Here is a 20,175-nt window from a genome sequence, read left to right as displayed (position 1 = left end):
CATTATCTACCAAGAGAATTCTCTTCGATTATAATCACAGCCATGTATATCCCCCCCAAGCGGGCACCTCGACAGCCCTGAAAGAACTTCGTTGGACTCTGTGTAAACTGGAAACCACATATCCTGATGCTGCATTTATTTTAGCTGGGGATTTTAACAAAGCTAATCTGAAAACAATGCTCCCTAAATTTTATCAGCATATTGAATGCGCGACCAAGCTGGCAGCATTCTGGATCATTGCTACTCTAACTTTCGCAACGCATACAAAGCCCTCCCTCGCCCTCCTTTCGGCAAATCTGACAACGACTCTATTTTGTTGCTCCCAGCCTATAGACAGAAAATAAAACAAGAAACGCCTGTGCTCAGGTCTGTTCAACGCTGGTCCAACCAATCTGATTCCACGCTTCAAGATTGCTTCGATCACGTAGACTGGGATATGTTCCAGATAGCCTCAGACAACAACATACACTGATTCGGTGAGCGAGTTTATTAGCAAGTGCATCGATGATGTACCCACAGTGACTATTAAAACCTTCCACAACCAGAAACTGTGGATTGATTGCAGCAATCACGCAAAACTAAAAGCGTGAACCACTGCTTTTAATCATGGCAAGGCGACCAGAAACATGACCGAATACAAACAATGCAGCTATTCCCTCTGCAAGACAATCAAACAAACTAAGCATCAGTATAGAGACAAAGTAGAGTCGCAATTCAACGGCTCTGACACGAGACGTATGTAGCAGAGTCTACAGTCAATCACGGATTACAAAAATAAAACCAGCCCCATTGCGGACACTGACGCCTTGCTCTGAGACAAACTAAACAACTTATTTGCTCGCTTTGAGGACAATACAGTGCCATTTACACAGCCCGCTATCAAAACCTGCGGGCTCTCCTTCACCGCAGCCAACGTGAGGAAAACATTTAAACGTGTTAACCTCGCAAAGCTGCCGGCCCAGACAGCATTCCCTAGAAGTGTCCTCAAAGCATGCGCAGACCAGCTGGCTGGCTGGTGTTTACAGACATATTCAATCAATCCCTATCCCAGTCTTCTGTTCCCACATGCTTCAAGAGGGCCACCATTGTTCCTGTTCCCAAGAAAGCTAAGGTAACTGAGCTAAACGACTATCGCCCCGTAGCACTCACTTCCGTCATCATGAAGTGCTTTGAGAGACTAGTCAAGGCTCATATCACCCTACCTGACACCCTAGACCCACTCCAATTTGCTTACCGCCCCAATAGGTCCACAGAGGACGCAATCACACTGCACACTGCCCTAACCCATCTGGACAAGAGGAATACCTATGTAAGAATGCTGTTAATTGATTGATTACAGCTCAGCATTTTACACCATTGTACCCTTCAAACCCATCACTAAGCTCGAGACACTGGGTCCTGGACTTTCTGACGGGCCACTCCCAGGTGATGTGTAGGGAACAACATCTCCATCCCGCTGATCCTCAACACTGGGGCCCCACAGGGGTGCATTCTCAGCCCTCTCCTGTACTCCCTGTTCACCCATGACTGCGTGGCCATGCACGCCTCCAACTCAATCATCAAGGTTGCAGACGACACTACAGTGGTAGGCTTGATTACCAACAACAATGAGATGGCCTACAGGGAGGAGGTGAGGGCCCTCGAAGTGTGGTGTCTGGAAAATAACTTCACACTCAACGTCAACCTAACAAAGGAGATGATCGTGGACTTCAGGAAACAGCAGAGAGAGCACCCCCTATCCTCATCGATGGAACAGTAGTGGAGAATGTGGATTGTTCCTCGGCGTACACTTTGCAGACACACTGAAATGGTCCACCCACACAGACAGGGTGGTGAAGAAGGCACAACAGGCTTGTCACTGAAAACACTCAAGCTTTTACAGATGCACAATCGAGAGCATCCTGTCGGGCTGTGTCACCGCAACTGCTCCGCCCACAACCGTAAGGCTCTCCAGAGGGTAGTGAGGTCTGCACAACGCATCAACGGGAGCAAACTACCCTCCAGGACACCTACAACACCCGATGTCACAGGAAGGCCAAAAAAATCATCAAGGACAACAACCACCCGAGCCACTGCCTGTTCACCCCGTTATCAGCTTTGGATAAAAGCGTCTGCTAAATGGCATATATTATTATTATCTTCCAGAAGGCGAGGTCAGTACAGGTGCATCAAAGCTGGGACCGAGAGACTGAAAAACAGCTTCTATCTCAAGGCCATCAGACTGTTAAACAGCCATCACTAACATTGAGTGGCTGCTGCCAACATACTGACTCAAATCTCTAGCCACCTTAATAATTAAACATTGGATGTAATAAAATGTATCACTAGTCACTTTAAACAATGCCACTTTATATAATGTTCACATACCCTACATTACTCATCTCATATGTATGTCACACGGCCATCGCTCATCCATATATTTATATGTGCATATTCTTATTCTTTCCCGCACCGTCGGAACTAGAAGCACTCGCATTAACATCTGCTAAACATGTGTATGTGACCAATAAAATTTTATTTGAGAGGGAAAAGATAGATGGGAGAGAGGCAATAATAATGGAGAGAGCAAAAGATGTTATGTAAGATAGTGAGAAAGGGACAATGATAGACTGGTCTAGTAAGCCCAACTAAGTAGGGGTTTGGCTGTACTCCTAATAAATGAATGTGATTGCAATGTTTTTGGTCGTTATCTACTGTATTAGAGAGACAAAGTTGTCAGTAAAATGTGTCTCAATGTAGAGAGTTGGGAACTAGGACCTATACTTTTTATTCTGGCAAGGATATACTCCACAGTTTGGATAAAGATGAAAAGATAACTCACCTCTCCTTTTTGGCCAACTGGACCAAATGGACCCTGAGAATGACCAAAAGATTGTTGACAAATAAGACAAAGGAAATTGGATGACATATATGTTTTCATTGATTGAATGTATATTCATTTGACGGAATTTAAAATATGAAGGATAACTTACAGGTTCTCCATTCTCCCCGGGCAAACCATCAGCTCCTGCCATGCCCTGAACAGAAAACACAAGTGAATATTTGAATAACAACAATTGGGTGTGCATGGGAGCTTCCATAGAAAATATAATGTATTGTTATGTGCCTACAAAAGTCAAATATACCCTCACATTATCTTCCATAATGAGCCCATAAATCCATATCCCCAACTCCATAACCTTTCCCATTATCTTTTTGACAATAGTCTCTCTGAACCCCTTAAGAGACAGAAAATCCCCAATATCAAACTGAATGAAGACAGTGGGAAGAGGGTTATTATGGTATTATCATTCTTAGCTTAATTTGACCCCAAATGTAAGGAGCTACAAGTGTACCATGTCTCCTTTAGGGCCCGATGCTCCAACTGGACCCTGTGAGAGAAACAGAACGAGAGAGTGAGGAGAGAGAGAAATGGCTATGAGTCCGTGGTTGTGAAGTCCAGTAGCAGAGCGCATGGCTCGATTAGATGGCAGGCTGTGTGTGCGGAGTGAGATGGAGAGAGGGATGGAGGTGTGGTGGGTTGTGGAGTGGAGTGGGGCAGCCTAGGAGCTGGATAAAGCTAGGCTTTGTTCTGCCCTCGGCTCCTAAACAGGAGGCTAGCTATGTTACCTTTCGTTACAGTATGAATACACACTGCCAAGGCTCCACCCTATAATAATGTTCTGATTCTGAGTGAGCCCACACTGCCCAGGTTATAAGCACATAATGCTCTGCTCTTCATGGGCCTGGCAGGAGGAACTATGTGTGTGTGTGTGTGTGTGTGTGTGTGTGTGTGTGTGTGTGTGTGTGTGTGTGTGTGTGTGTGTGTGTGTGTGTGTGTGTGTGTGTGTGTGTGTGTGTGTGTGTGTGTGTGTGTGTGTGTGTGTGTGTGTGTGTGTGTGTGTGTGTGTGTGTGGTCGCACGCACGCACGCACGCTGCAGTGTATGTTTCTGTGTAAAAATACAGTTGAAGTCAGAAGTTTACTTAAAACTCCTTTTTCAACCACTCCACAAATATATTGTTAACAAACTATAGTTTTGGTAAGTCGGTTAGGACATCTACTTTGTGCATGACACAAGTAATTCAACCGTATATGTACAGTTGAAGTCAGAAGTTTACATCCACCTTAGCCAAATATATTTAAACTCAGTTTTCACAATTCCTGACATTTAATCCTAGTAAAAATTCCCTGTTTTAGGTCAGTTAGGATCACCACTTTATTTTAAGAATGTGAAATGTCAGAATAATAGTAGAGAGAATGATTTATTTATTTTATCACATTCCCAGTAGGTCAGAAGTGTACATACACTCAATTTGTATTTGGTAGCATTTCCTTTAAATGTATTAACTTGGGTCAAATGTTTCGGGTAGCCTTCCACAAGCTTCCCACAATAAGTTGGGTGAATTTTGGCCCATTCCTTCTGAGAGCTGGTGTAACTGAGTCAGGTTTGTAGACCTTCTTGCTCACACACGCTTTTTCAGTTCTGCCCACACATTGTCTATAGGATTGAGGTCAGGGCTTTGTGATGGCGACTCCAATACCTTGACTTTGTTGTCCTTAAGCCATTTTGCTACAACTTTGGAAGTATGCTTGGGGTCATTGTCCATTTGGAAGACCCATTTACGAACAAGCTTTAACTTCCTGATTATTGTCTTGAGATGTTGCTTCAATATATCCACATAATCTTCCTGCCTCATGAAGCCATCTATTTTGTGAAGTGCACCAGTCCCTTCTGCAGCAAAGCACCCCCACAACATGATGCTGCCACCCCCGTGCTTCACGGTTGGGATGGTGTTCTTCGGCTTGCAAGCCTCCCCCTTTTTCCTCCAAACGTAACGATGGTCATTATGGCCAAACAGTTCTATTTTTGTTTCATCAGACCAGAGGACATTTCTCCAAAAAGTACGATCTTTGTCCCCATGTGCAGTTGCAAACCGTAGTCAGGCTTTTTTATGGCTGTTATGGAGCAGTGGCTTCTTCCTTGCCAAGTGGCCTTTCATGTTATGTCGGTATAGGACTCATTTTACTGTGGATATAGATATTTGTGTACCTGTTTCCGCCAGCAACTTCACAAGGTCCTTTGCTGCTGTTTTGGGATTGATTTGCACTTTTTGCACCAAAGTATGTTCATCTCTAGGAGACAGAACGCGTCTCCATCCTGAGCAGTATGATGGCTGCATGGTCCCATCGTGTTTATACTTGCGTACTATTGTTTGTACAGATGAACGTGATACCTTCAGGCGTTTGAAAATTGCTTTCTTTTGATTCCCCATGATGTCAAGCAAAGAGGCACTGAGTTTGAAGTAGACCTTGAAATACATCAACTGGTAGCCTATCAGAAGCTTCTAAAGCCATTACGTAATTTTCTGGAATTTTCCAAGCTGTTTAAAGGCACAGTCAACTTAGTGTATGTAAACTTCTGACCCACTGGAATTGTGTAAACAATTGTTGGAAAAATTACTTGTGTCATGCACAAAGTAAATGTCCTAACCGACTTCCCAAAACTATAGTTTGTTAACAAGAAAGTTGTGGAGTGGTTGAAAATCGAGTTAATGACTCCAACCTAAGTGTATGTAAACTTCCAACTTCTAATGTAGGTATTGGACTAGGCAAAAATGCCTTCTAGGGGACATTTTTGTCTTTCAAAGTCCAGTTGGTGTTTGTGTGTAAATGCAGCCTTAACAATCATGCCCTAACATGTTCTGTGTGTGTGTGTGTGTGTGTGTGTGTGTGTGTGTGTGTGTGTGTGTGTGTGTGTGTGTGTGTGTGTGTGTGTGTGTGTGTGTGTGTGTGTGTGTGTGTGTGTGTGTGTGTGTGTGTGTGTGTGTGTGTTGGTTAGGTTGTGTGTTAAAGGCTCTCTAGTTAAGGAATTTTCATTGACAGAAATGTCTCCAGTGGATGGACTCATTAACTCAAGACAATATTGGGTCAGTTGGTCAAGAGTTCTAATCAGTTTTAAAAGGCATAGCTACAAGTAAAAGGCCTTGTTTATTCACACAAGGACATCAGTGTAGTCGATAGGGATGTTTGGGCTTGGAACCACATGGTGAGCGGTTCAAATCTCTGGGGTGGACACCACTTTTGGTCACTTCAGAGAGGTCTTTGGCCAGTAAGCATTCTGTTCGGAGTCACACTCACCCTCTCACCAAATCCGCCGCGAATCCCGGTTGGTCCGGGAAGGCCAGGGTCACCAAGAGCCCCCTTTATTCCCTGTTGAATATGACATAGACACCATAAGAACACTCCAACATTCAATTGATATTTGGTGGGACTCCTCATTCCGTATCCTATCATGCTACTGACCTGGAAGCCTTTGCTGCCCTGAACCCCGATGTTGCCCACTGGTCCGACACCCCCCTAGGAAACGCATATCATGTTAGCACAATAGGAAGTACACGAGGGCCTAAAGACAATGGAAGTAAATCTTAGCCTGACCTGTGACACAGACCTGCATTCCCTCATCCAATATTATCAAACCTTGCCTTTATGAGACTACAATAAAGCAGGACATGATTGTGTTTATAACTTTGAAAGAGGAGGATATTGCAGTTTTGTGCCTCTTTCATCACACACGAGTCATAATTTGTGTAGAAGTTGATAAAATCACTTGTTTGAATATGTCTTATCTGAGGAATGCTTTGAAAGTGACACTGCACCCAGCTGTGATGGGGAAGTGCCACCTGGCTTTAGACCCAAGGCTGTATCCTGCATTCCCTCCCTCTGGGGTTCTGATGGGGAACCAAAGACAAAGACCCCTCTGTCTCTGACCCTCTTTCCTCCATCCCCATTTCATAATTTCCCGTCTTCCCTACTGCCTCCATCTCACTGGAGGGGAATAGCTGTATATGGAGTGGTATGGGACTATATTTTCCCATATGTGTAAGAACATGTTGTACGTTACTATGCAACAGTCTCCTAGTTAATCACAAACTATTGTGTTTTATCGTTTAACTAATAAGTGGAAGTTTTCATCTTTATCCTCTCTCACATTTAACTAATAAGTGGAAGTTTTCATCTTTATCCTCTCTCAATCATCATATATAGCCCCATGAAGATATGAAACAACATATTTTTCCTACCAGGAGTCTGTTTTAACCATGCGTTCTAATGCTATGTTGACTACTATTCTGATTGGTGTATGGCTCCACTCTACCCACTGGCATCTTAACAGGTGGATGCTGCCATGTTTCCATAGTATTGTACTTTGACCTAGACTACTTACAGCCACTCCTCTGGGTCCCGCCTCGCCCCTCTCTCCTGGAATACCAATGTCGCCCTGTGGGAGGAGTCAGATGATGGTGCAGGCAGTTGAGAGGAGCTGATACACCATGACTGCATTGTAACAAAATTACCCACAATACAGAAACCCCTGTAATACCCCACAAGTGCCCCAGAAGCCCATCAGATACATACAGGAATACCTGGCTCTCCAGATGGCCCTGCCTCTCCCATCTCTCCTGGGTCACCCTGGGAAGCAAAGGGGAATGGTTATGTGGTGGCTTATGATCTTTACTGCAATTGGCTAAATGGTTCATCTGATTGTATGATATAATTTATGACATCACTGTCTATATATTTTTCCGGAAAGTGTGATGTAATTTGTGACATCACTGTCTGTATGGTTTCTCTGATTGTATGATACAATTTGTGACATCACTGGCTGTATGACATCCCTGTACATATTTATGAGATCACTGATTATGACATCACTGGCTGTTTCTCTGATCCTATGATATCAGTTGTGACATCATTAGCTGTATGTGTTAAAACATCCAGCTTCTATCAGCTGATTCTAGCCATCTTTTATGGTTAGTTCTAGTCGGGCAGCTTAGTCTCCCATTCAGAGGACCCCCACTTTTGTTAGTGCCTTACATTTACATTTATATTTAAGTCATTTAGCAGACGCTCTTATCCATGAGCCTTACTGGTCAAGGTCACGCCAAATAATTATCACCACATCTCCTTCAGCTTATCAGTGGCCTTGATTCCCGGGACTTCAGTTTCAGTTAGTCTATGACCCCAGCACGCTGTGTGGTCAGAAACGTGCTTTCCCCATCCCGATGAGCACTTCCAAAGTTTTCCCTCTGGCTGAACTTTTTCTCCTTTAGACTGAATCCCCGTATGCCTGATATTCAATTATGTGTGCATCTAAACGACCACATAGTCAGTTCTCACTGGACATGATTCTCAGTTATCTGAACCATGAGTGGTCAGATGTGTGTAAATGTGGACATCTTCTTCCATTAAACTCCCATTAACCTGGACATCCGCCTCATCCTTGTTCTGACCAGAAATTCTAAAGTGGTTGCTACCGGCCTTAAGCCAGCACCTAAGGTTTCTTATTACATTCATGGTCCTTTGATTCACTACAATCGTAACCCTACCCCTATTTTTCAGTATGATTCCATCCTTTCATTACACAATATCAATGTGACATCACTGGCTTTATGACATCACAAAACATTTCTGACATTACCAATGATGTGGCACACCTATATGACATTATTGCTATGAGTCTTTATGACATTCCTATCTGGATTATGTGCATATGACATCATTGGACATATGACATCACTGTGTATGCTGTGCCACAATCTTTTTAACGTAGCTGTCACAGTGTGGACTAATGGACATTATTAGGTCCTACTAGGCATTTATGTTGTGTGTTTGACAACCACTGATTGTGACATTGCTCTTATAACTATGATATCCTTCTATTTATGGCCTCATTGACATCATATCCCTGTCTTCATGAAATCACTATCTTCATGACTTAGTTATGCATTGTTGCCATACTCACAACTCCTCCTTTGGCACCCTTTGCGCCAGCCTTTCCTTGTAAACCCTGAAATACAGACATAGAAACATGAATCTGGAGTAGTGTCCACAGTAGTAATATGATGCCATGGGACTCGGGACTGGTTAACACAAGGTGGGAGACAGAGTTAAGGGCTAGTTAGTATATATTTCTTTAGTCTACTCTGTCCTTTACTGCAGAGCATAGAGACACTAACTGTTGTCTATTTGAGATGTGAGAATGTCTATATTAATTTAACTAGGCAAGTCAGTTAAGAACAAATTCTTATTTTCAATGGAACAGTGGGTTAACTGCCTGTTCAGGGGCAGAATGACAGATTTGTACCTTGTCAGCTCGGGGATTTGAACTTGCAACCTTTCGGTTACTAGTCCAACTCTCTAACCACTAGGCTACCCTGCCGCCCTATTGGAAATGAAAATCCATACAGAGTACAGAGGTACTAACCAAATGGAAAGCATCTCTGTCTGTGTAGCCATTAGAGTGTGTAAGAGAATCAGAGTGTGTAAGGGCATCTCCCAGTAGGAGGTACAGTGGGACACTAACCGATAATGGCCAACTAACCCTACACAGTGGGACGCTAGATAATGTAATGCTCGATACTCACAGGAAGGCCGTTGGGTCCTTTCTCACCGGGTACCCCATTCCGTCCAGCGTCACCCTGGCAACGCAGAGAAACACTGTCACTATGTCATAAAAAAATTGAGATTGCTGGACAATGTGGAGCTGACAAATGAAAACTATCGCCTGCGTCCACATGATTGTTTTGTTGATTGTTCTTAAGGCTCGTACATAACTAAGGAAAAAAAGCTTTCCAGTTGTCTGCCCCTTCCACTTGGGACAAGCTTCAAAAGGTCCTGAAATTACAGGAGCTCGTCCCTTTTAACGACTTTAATGCTACAATAGGATAAACATTATGATAGAAAATGAAGTAGGGGGCTGTCAATGTTTTGACCCATACATATGTAGGATCTTAATTTGTTAACTTTTTTGTTGCTGAGAATTTTAGTGTATTCGAAGTTTAAAAAAGCTTCTAAAAAGTTAATAATTTAAACTTGAAAAATGTCTGACTTGATTTACCATAATGAACATGGATCAACCCCTACAAAAATGTCCATAAATTATAATCCACATAATAATTCACATTTCCTGTTGCTGCAGGAGGATTATCTTCCTGATGTAGCAAACTGGCTCAAATAAAACACATCTTGCTGTGTACATTTATGTTTTTAAAACTATAGTGCTTTGTGTTTTATGTTATAAGTGTGTTTGCAACTTTGTGTGCTGCTATTTTGACCATGTCTCCATTGTAAAATAGATTGATAATCTCAATGAGACTAACCTGGTAAAATATATCAGCCACACCCTCCCTCACTGTGGACTCATGGGAAAGAGAGCAGAGAGCATGCTGGGAGAAAAGGGTGCCACTTTACCTTCTCGCCGTCCAGTCCCTGGGTGCCATCTTTCCCGTCTCTGCCTGGGATGCCCTGCAGGAGAGAGAAACACTGTTGGTCAGGGGTCCAAGATATCTTTTATCAATAGAGATTTGTATTTTATGGCTTACGGGCTCCCCTTTGGGTCCTGCTCCGCCAGACACTCCCTTTGGACCAATTTTGCCCTGTAGAGAAATGATGAGAAACAATGTTACGGTACCTGCAATGAACTGTTTGTAGCACAACATTAGATCCTTTCAAATCCCCTGTACTCACACCATTTACCATCATATGACTGTTTAGTCTGCTGTTGGATTAGAAATGACAGTTATCAGACATGCAAATATAAATACAAAAATGTATACTGTATGTGTATTATTTACTCACAATCTCTCCCTTTGGCCCTCTAAATCCCTCTGGTCCTTTCTCTCCAGCATCACCCTGGAATTATCAAATGACACACAGAGCTTTTTATTGATGGGACCAATGGCAGACATCTAACACAATGACATAAAGATCAGCACCGAAGTGTATGCCTTGTGCAGTATGAGTTATACACTCCTCAACAAACAGTACAAACAAGGAGAGACTCACTGTCTTGCCGATGATGCCAGCAGTACCAGGTTTGCCTCGGAAACCTGGTAAACCCTAAAAAGAGAGAGACAAAGAGAGATAATGCATTTTAATCAGTAAAACTGAGAGCACATCAAGTTTCCACTGCAGCCCATTGAAGTGCTGGTCTGTAAATTACAGAGATCTTGACAAAGACCTTCAGAGGCGTGGTACTCACCCTGTCTCCTACTGCCCCCATTGGGCCCTGAAGTCCCCTCAAACCACGAGGACCCTGGGAAACAACAGCACAGGATGGTTAGCGACCAGCAGAATCAATCATAACCATCGGAACCAATTAGAACATTTAACAGTGCATAGCATTAACACATCAGGGCTCAGGCAGAAAGGAATCAACAATGTAAACGGACAGCCAACAGATAGAAATGTCTGTGTTTTGAACCACATTAGGTGACAAAACTCACCTGCAGGCCGACAGTGCCGGGAATCCCTGGAGGACCAGGTGGGCCAGCAATACCCTGGGAGAGAGGACACGCAGTTAACAACACATAGTTAACATCTGGATAAAGACTTCAGACTAGTCAAATACTCTGATTTTCACTCTTTCAACTCTGATCTCACCTTCTCTCCATCTTTCCCGAGCTCTCCCTTATCTCCTTTGTGCCCTGTGTGACCCTAAATAAAGAGAGAGAGAGGGAATGATGAAAGGAAAGAAAGACAGAAGAAGCAAGGCATACATATTTAGAGATGGATGGTGAGATATAGAGAAAGACAGAGGGGTAGATGATGGGAGAGGGAGAGATACAACAGTTAGTTTTGCTGACACGTTTGGTAGTGAGTGGTGGAAACTCAACCGGATGCTTCACATTTATACACCCGGTGAAATATCTGGCTCATTGTTTTATCTGCGGCGACAATGTCCTGTACCCACCTTGAATCCAGGCATTCCTGGAGGGCCAGAGGGGCCAGGAGGACAGATGGCAGGACACTATAAAGGGGACAGACAACACTGCATTAGGTAGTTATGTAGTAAAAATAATTTCACACTGCTGTTCAATGTTGTGCATAGCAGTCAGTACAGTACAGTACAGTACAGGGTTCATGTCCTTAAATGAGTTGGGTCTAAAAAAAACATTCTGACACTTACCAACAGATCTCCACTGCCATCAGGGAGAGCCCCAGGAAGACCCTTAGAAAGGTAGAGAATGACATTTAGATTGATATATAAATGAATGAGTAACATTTCCACCTTTCTTTCTTTAAGCATTTCTTCACCCCACATCTGAGGCCATTCATCTCCATTCCTTGTGAAAACTGCAATTATGCTCTAGAAATCCACTAGGTGGTAGTACATGGATGCACTGACTGATGGCAGTTAAACAATGACAATGGGGGATTTCACTAATGTGAAAAATCAGCAGATAATGTGGATGTTCTGTTCTTACTGGTGGTCCATCAGGGCCAGGAGGCCCGGATAATCCTGGAAGACCCTCAGGGCCCTGGGAGAGAGAGAGAACACACAGGTCAATCAACAGGATTCATTTGCATATAAACTGCACAAAATCAGTGCATAGAGTCACATTTCCCCTACCCTCATCATGTTAAACTAAATCAAAGCTGACTCTTCCTTGCTGCACCCCTGGTCTGATAAGAAACTCAACTGAAATCATGATCACTCCAATCAGTCCTCGTTCTCAGTCCAGGGATCTCTCCACACAGAGATGAGACCTTATGCTGGGGTAGCCCACTAACAGGACCCCCTCCACTCATGGGCATTCTGATTCTCCCACTTGACTACTGTAAACAGTCATTGTTGGTTGATTCAAGCAGAGGTTTATTTAAAAAGGATTGGACTGAAGAGACATGCCTGTCTGTCAGAGGTCTCTAGCCTTGGTCCTGGAGTGATCATGCTTCTGGTACTGCAGACTTTGTTTGTTTGTCATTCAGTGGTTAAACAGTTAACTCGCCAACTTGATTACTTAATCATGAATTAGCAGTCAGTCCACTAGATATCCAGTAGCGGCAGTCAAAGAGCATATTACACAACTGGTTAAGTGTATATTTCCCTGTTTTCTGTCTGTTTGACATCATTCTTAAAATCGGGATTGGTTAATTAATTGGTCTTCACTCACCGCTGGTCCCTGTGGCCCGATTCCGCCCTCAAGCCCATTGGCTCCAGGTGGCCCCTGGAAACAATAGAAATGGGTTAGGTGAGAGCACACACACACACAAGCATTCATGCACGCAAACACATGCATAAATGTATAATAAGACACACATATACATGCAAAAAGATCCACACACACACACACAAAGTGACAACATAAGAAAACTGTTTATAATCATCTGTACTCACTGGAGCTCCTGGTCTCCCTCTGCCCTATGGAAGACAGGGAAAGGCATATTAAGACATACATACACATCAGTTTGTGTACACTCCCACATCGGTGTGTCTCTTGTAGGTAGGGCCCAGCATGTTTCTTGGCCATGTGACCTGACCAGGAAACACTCTTGGCCCTAGTTATGGGTTTAGCTGTAGACAGGTGAGGGGGTGTAATGGAGGTTATGAATGTGGACAGGTGAGGGGGTGTAATGGAGGTTATGAATGTGAACAGGTGCGGGGGTGTAATGGAGGTTATGAATGTGAACAGGTGCGGGGGTGTAATGGAGGTTATGAATGTGGACAGGTGAGGGGTGTAATGGAGGTTATGAATGTGGACAGGTGAGGGGGTGTAATGGAGGTTATGAATGTGGACAGGTGAGGGGTGTAATGGAGGTTATGAATGTGGACAGGTGAGAGGGTGTAATGGAGGTTATGAATGTGGACAGGTGAGGGGTGTAATGGAGGTTATGAATGTGGACAGGTGAGGGGTGTAATGGAGGTTATGGATGTGGACAGGTGTGGGGGTATAATGGAGGTTATGAATGTGGACAGGTGAGGGGGTGTAATGGAGGTTATGAATGTGGAAAGGTGAGGGGGTGTAATGGAGGTTATGAATGTGGACAGGTGAGGGGGTGTAATGGAGGTTATGAATGTGGACAGGTGAGGGGGTGTAATGGAGGTTATGAATGTGGACAGGTGAGGGGTGTAATGGAGGTTATGAATGTGGACAGGTGAGGGGTGTAATGGAGGTTATAAATGTGGACAGGTGAGGGGGTGTAATGGAGGTTATGAATGTGGACAGGTGGGGGTGTAATGGAGGTTATGAATGTGGACAGGTGAGGGGGTGTAATGGAGGTTATGAATGTGGACAGGTGAGGGGGTGTAATGGAGGTTATGAATGTGGACAGGTGAGGGGGTGTAATGGAGGTTATGAATGTGGACAGGTGAGAGGGTGTAATGGAGGTTATGAATGTGGACAGGTAAGGGGATGTAATGGAGGTTATGAATGTGGACAGGTGAGGGGGTGTTCTGATATAGGTGACGTTGATGGCATGTAACAGTGGTGGAAGATTTAACAATACTTACAGGAGGTCCACCTGGCCCAGAAGGTCCAGCGTCACCCTGTAGAAACACAGAGACAACCCCCCAGAGGACTTTAACAGATAAAATGAAACATGAGACTAGGTGAGAACTAGGTTAAAAACCTAAAACATTAGTTCCATGTTCTTGTGCCAAAATTGTTTCGAGAACTGTATCAGTGAGCCAAAACTAGACCAACTGACTTAGTCCACATAGGTGAGAAACAATTGCAATTATTACATTATTATAAACAACAGACCCTGTGCTGCAGTGACACTCATATGACCCACAGCAAGAGCCTAATAAAGATGTACCACCCCCCACTCCATCCGATGCTTTCCTCATTTTATTTTGCTTTTCCTGTCCACACTTTCATTCCCCCTCACATCCCCTCCTTTGCCCTCCAACCCCTCCTCTGTCCTCCTCAATCCCACTCGATCTCAGCTGTGTTTGGAGTGTCTGTGTGGTGTGAGGGAGAAAAAGACTTACAATCAGACTTAACACAGTGGTGTCACAGCAACCCACACTGCATTCCACCCTGTGTCCGCTGACTTTTCATTTGATGAGTGTAGACCGGTGTACAACTGCACATACTAACACATACACAGTAAGACACTTGCACACACTCACTCACACATGTATAGTCACATCACTCATGCACCTGTACACATACGCACGGATATGCACACACATACAGCCAAACGCCTGTATGTCTCCTGTGATGTATGGAATGTAATGTATGGTGGTTAGTTTTCCCTTTTCCTCTCTTTACTGTTATTCTCAGTATCTCTAATGTTATCTGCTTGATTTGAACTAAGGTCCATGAAACGACACTAACCTTTGTGCAAACTGAGGCTGAAGTATTCACTGCCACAACAAAGCACACATCAATTACTTGGATTTAACAGTAAAAATATACAGTATCCTTCCCTACTCTAAGCAGTAAAGACGCTGCATATGGGTGTCAAAGAGCATCGGTGCATCTCATTATCTACTGAATGATTTGGGGAGGTGGTCGATATGTCTTGACAGAGAAAGGGAGTTTTTCTCTGAAAACAGTTTCAGTCCATATTCCTCAGGGGGAGGGAGAGAACGCCCAAGCTTGTCAACCTTCACCCCATTAGTACATGGATGTTAGCCAGGAAATATCAGACAGGGTTTAAACCAATTGCAGCACGGCACATTTAATCCAGGTAATTAGGCAGTCAGTTAACACTCACATCCTGATTAATGGGACTAATTAGTTGAATTGCAGAGGGCTGCCTACACCTTGACAGTGGAGCCATTTACACCCTTCAAGTTGTAATCACAGAACCTTTTTAACACCCTTTAACCTACTATTTAATGCATAACTTCCAACACTTAACCATAACCAGTCCTGTGGTGCTAGATAACAGTGTAGTACTTTCATGCCTTCCTCTGGGGATAATGGTATTTATTTTTTCCAATAGCAACCAAGCTGCAGATCCCTCTATTTCCTACAGTCTGGGCCGGTTTGGTGGGAAACTGTGCGCATTCCGGGTGGGATTAGGGAAGCAGCCGCCAGCGGCAGATAAATCTGACTCAGAATCACCCGATCTCTCATTAAAAACATTCCCACAAAGGGACAGAGCCTGTTCGACAAATCCGTCCCGACAGGGAGAAAACAGAGGCCCGAGTAGGTACCAGCTTTAGCCCACCAAGGTCTCTCCAAGAAGCACACTGTAACTAAACCCCTCTCTCTCTATTCTGGAGGGTCATACAGTAATGATACATAGAGGAAAGAATGGTACCTTCCTCAGCCTAAGGTCATAATGTGACCAGCTCTCTGTATGTGTTTTGATAAACTGAGCAAATTGAAGAACCTCGAATGGTTATTGACTTTGTCACTCTGTATCTCTGTGCGTTTGTTTTTTCTTTAGTGGGTGATTGAAATATACACTTAACTGCCCAGAGGGGCAGTCTTCAGTTGAAGAGGTCATTAAAGTCAATGGGGAACATCCAGGGGTAAACAGCCAGGAACCCGGAGAGGGAGAGGCATTTCACTTACCACCTCCCCCGGAGGACCGTCTTTCCCAGCAGGCCCATCAGCACCTGTCAATCCCTGAGGAAGAATGACAACATTATTAGACATTATATTGTGCTATTTCTGTAAATTGCTCAATTCAACTGTTTAGATAGATGGCAGACATATAATGTTCTTATCAAGTTCTCTAACAAGAGGAAGCTATGAGCCAATTGCTCACACTTGTTCTAGAGGACAGGTTACTCGTTCTGTATGCATGAATGCAGGTAATATTGGTTCAGTCAAAATCAGTCAACTCCAGGTAATTAATTATACAATGGGATACACTGAATACTGGGAAGCAGTCTAACCAACTGTTAAGGACTACAGCTTGAGATAAATAGTCTCAAACTACTGTTTATCTAATAGGTTCTACAGCAACTGAGTTCTACAGCAATTCAGCCAATCTTTTACGCATCTATAACAGGACCAGTTTGTGTGTGTGAGTTTCTACAGGTCACTTACGTCCACCCCAGGGAGGCCAGGCAGGCCTGGGTTCCCTGGTCCTCCTGCTCCCCCTGCTTTCCCCTTGGGTCCCTAAAACATTGGGACAGCTCAGTGTTATAATAATCACACACCCTACACAATTGGGTTCTTGATCTGTTGTTGTAAAAGGCTCTGTTCGGTTGTTATACTCACAGCTTTTCCTGAAAGTCCAGCCGGGCCATCTTTGCCCTGTTAATCAAAAGAAACAACATAAAATTCCAAAAGGACACGTTTAAGAGGCATCTGCCTTTGATTTCAGTCTGGAAAATTGGACAGATTTTGAACATACCATGCTCTTAAATAAGTTGTCTGTGAATACAAATCTAGTTACAAATGTTACTCAATTGTGTGTGTGTGTGTGTGTGTGTGTGTGTGTGTGTGTGTGTGTGTGTGTGTGTGTGTGTGTGTGTGTGTGTGTGTGTGTGTGTGTGTGTGTGTGTGTGTGTGTGTGTGTGTGTGTGTGTGTGTGTGTGTGTGTGTGTGTGTGTGTGTGTGTGTGTGTGTGTATGCACATGCATGTGTGTTTAAAGACTAACACCATTTCAGCAGAAAGTTGTGAAATATGGACATCCTTCTGGCCATTTTTTTCTCATAAAAGTTCAAATGAAACACGACTGAAATGAAACCCACCCTAGAGCTATAAATGGAATGGCTACCAGTGATAGACCGACTGGTAGCCAGTTGGTTGTAGTAACCCCTCTGCCCTAAATCTCCCAATGGGCAATGGAGAGAAATAAACAGTGCTAAAATGGACCTGACGGAGCAGAGTGGTCACATGATGAAAGCCTCCAGTTGGTTTGGACAGGGGGTAGGAAGGGGAGGAGGTGTGAGGGGTAACTTTAGATGCTCTCGTAGAGTATGAATGAATGAATGGGTCCTCTGTATGGCTGGCTGGTCTTCCAAGCTGTGGTGAATTGACTTTACTCCACCAAAGCAACACAAGTATTCAATCCCCAAAATATAATAGACATAAAATATAATACACACAAAATTGATAAACATAAAGATACAGTATGTATATCAAATTTATGGAATTTCTGTTATGATCAGTAAAGTTGTTAACATATGACATTTTTGTAGAAGTTATTTTTGTTTTTAAGCACATAATCCAATTTCCCCTCTAACATATAGTATAAATATGGACTTGATGTCTGGTTTAAGTTGCGATTTATGGCTTTTCCCATATCTGTCTGTCTGGCCAATAGGAGGCCTGTGTGCAGAGGGTTTAATGATTACCAAATAAATACCTGTGGCACAGGGATTTGACTCTCAGTGGGAGGAGTCAATATGTTATAAACTGGATTATTATAAAGCATTTGACCACACTTTTACTGCAAGAGCCATATTGAAACACTGCTACCAATGATGGGAAATGTAATAAACTTGATCAAACTTGATTAGAAAAAGAATAGTCATACTTGGATTTTCAGTCCATTTGATTTAGATAGAGAAAAATATGAGTTTGTTCCCCCTAATAAATTGTAGAAACTTAAACTACTTTGATTATTATTAGGATCAAAAGACAACACCTTCCCTATAAACAATTGGCATAAAGCTTAATGTACTGTAGATCCACGTAGGTAACTGTTCAAATTCGTTGTGACAAGAAAATGCTAAAGTGACAAGTTTCTTGATTGCCTCAGCCATGACGACAATTTAAATCAGTAATTGGATGGCAAATCTCTGCTCTACTACAACACTCCACTACCTTACAATGGTAGTGGTCTCAAAACCAATAAGAGAACCCCACATGCATCGGTGTCTGGCTAACTCACATCAGTGCCATCCTTTCCATCGGGTCCCGGGGGTCCTGGCGGCCCGACTGCTCCTCGTGGGCCGGGTCTCTGCAACACAAAACCATGACCTCAATAATCAATACAACAAAAATTCCCGGAAAAGTGATCATCATGCTATAAATGGCCTAAAATCAAACTGCGTATGTCTAGGCTACTGTTAAAATGGACATGGAAGGAATGTGCGCATTAAGGATGAAAACAGACAGGATACAATTACACCACCAACAACAAAAAAGCCTAAAGTGCTTTGAAAGTGGTCGAATAAGTGTGAATTGATCGTACATCATTATTCAGAACACAAATAAGTGGTCACATTTTGCAGGTTGCAGTAGGCAAGGTTATAATGCATTTCTCTTCATCTCCTAAACAATAAACTACAACAAAGTAAACATACATTTCCCTGATTCCGTTGTAAGAATGTGAAAAATATTAATATGTACTACAAAATATGATGCCAAAGCTATACGAATCAAATAACCGTTAAACAACCATGCGCACTGACGCAGAAATGCCCCAAATGACGCATAGACAGTGCGAATAAATCATGGGGTCACAAACTCATAATTTAAGTGTAATAAAAAGGATGAACATATCACAAATAATTCATACAAAGAGTGTATTTGATATAAGACTGCAAAAATAAGCTTTCGTTCTCCCTAAAGCTTCCCAGGACCACGGCTGAATGAACAAAGATGTCATTGTGCACAGGCCACTGGTCTCCAGGTTCTGCATTCCTCAACCTCAAGGAAAACATAACCCCGACTCCAGAAACGTGCAAGTAAATGAAAAAGAATTGCTGCAAAGACAGTCCTTCACGGACATCTGTGTACGATTAAATAAACAAATGGATAGTGAGTTTGCTTAATCTGTACAATTTGACCGCATTGCTTCAATCGACACCTTATATATCCTACAACCTTATAAAACAAATACAAACGCAGGAACATAAACGAAATCGTCTATACATCACCGCTGTCTAAAACTGGGTCAAATGTTCATGTCAAAATCGATGGTAAATAGCCTAACAAACGTGCAGGTAGCTGCCTTACAGGTAGCCTAATTACTATGGAAGGATTAGACTGTCACATTTACACCCACAGGGTAGGTTAAAGCGGAAACTAGGAACTGAATGAGAATAACCTCATGCTGGTTATCAAATGCCTCTAAATACATCAGACAGTTTACAAAGTAGCTACTTCCCTCAGCTTCGAACACAGGGTAGCGGATGAAAACAGCAGGCATGGATTGATAACGGGCGCCCCAAAGCCACCACTTACCTGGGCTGTGGATGATGTCAAAAGCTGGCACAGCAAGAGCAGCCCGAGAGCTGAAAACATAGCCATGGCTCCCCGCTTGCCCCTCAAATCCGAGTTTACGCGGAAAAAGTCAAGCTCCGTTCCCAGTCCTTATCGCTCGTTCTCCCCCAGGTTTCGTGACAGACCGCTCCTTCACTTTACTGCGCGCGGCTCCTGAATGGCTTTGACGTTGATTCCAGATAAACCCGAGCCTCCAGCCGAAGGGGCTGAGCTCAGTCGTACTGTAGAGCGGGATGAGGGAGGGGTGGGGACGATTGATGGAGGGAAGAGC

General features: G+C 43.4%; 1 protein-coding gene across 1 annotated transcript in view; it reads right to left on the bottom strand.

The window, feature by feature from the left end:
* Nucleotides 1-20,175, bottom strand: part of LOC124045698 (collagen alpha-3(IX) chain-like) — a 23,825-nt gene extending 3,650 nt beyond the window's left edge. The window contains exons 1-27 of the mRNA XM_046365232.1: nt 19,866-20,175; nt 18,568-18,636; nt 16,946-16,981; nt 16,772-16,843; nt 16,292-16,345; nt 14,269-14,304; nt 13,156-13,179; nt 12,932-12,985; nt 12,245-12,298; nt 11,947-11,988; nt 11,731-11,787; nt 11,421-11,474; nt 11,264-11,317; nt 11,020-11,073; nt 10,824-10,877; nt 10,617-10,670; nt 10,361-10,414; nt 10,230-10,283; nt 9,404-9,457; nt 8,782-8,826; nt 7,395-7,448; nt 7,204-7,257; nt 6,285-6,338; nt 6,120-6,191; nt 3,336-3,371; nt 2,973-3,017; nt 2,822-2,854 (exon numbers count right to left, since the gene is read on the bottom strand). Of these exons, the coding sequence (XP_046221188.1) occupies nt 2,822-2,854; nt 2,973-3,017; nt 3,336-3,371; nt 6,120-6,191; nt 6,285-6,338; nt 7,204-7,257; nt 7,395-7,448; nt 8,782-8,826; nt 9,404-9,457; nt 10,230-10,283; nt 10,361-10,414; nt 10,617-10,670; nt 10,824-10,877; nt 11,020-11,073; nt 11,264-11,317; nt 11,421-11,474; nt 11,731-11,787; nt 11,947-11,988; nt 12,245-12,298; nt 12,932-12,985; nt 13,156-13,179; nt 14,269-14,304; nt 16,292-16,345; nt 16,772-16,843; nt 16,946-16,981; nt 18,568-18,636; nt 19,866-19,931 (1,389 nt within the window). The 5' untranslated portion in view covers nt 19,932-20,175. The remainder of the gene's footprint in view (nt 1-2,821; nt 2,855-2,972; nt 3,018-3,335; nt 3,372-6,119; nt 6,192-6,284; nt 6,339-7,203; nt 7,258-7,394; nt 7,449-8,781; nt 8,827-9,403; nt 9,458-10,229; nt 10,284-10,360; nt 10,415-10,616; nt 10,671-10,823; nt 10,878-11,019; nt 11,074-11,263; nt 11,318-11,420; nt 11,475-11,730; nt 11,788-11,946; nt 11,989-12,244; nt 12,299-12,931; nt 12,986-13,155; nt 13,180-14,268; nt 14,305-16,291; nt 16,346-16,771; nt 16,844-16,945; nt 16,982-18,567; nt 18,637-19,865) is intronic.

This window comes from Oncorhynchus gorbuscha, linkage group LG10, assembly GCF_021184085.1.
Source record: "Oncorhynchus gorbuscha isolate QuinsamMale2020 ecotype Even-year linkage group LG10, OgorEven_v1.0, whole genome shotgun sequence".
In the NCBI taxonomy this organism is placed as follows: domain Eukaryota; kingdom Metazoa; phylum Chordata; class Actinopteri; order Salmoniformes; family Salmonidae; genus Oncorhynchus; species Oncorhynchus gorbuscha.
The sequence above is the reverse complement of the archived record's forward strand: the minus strand, read 5'-3'. Positions and strand labels throughout refer to the sequence as shown.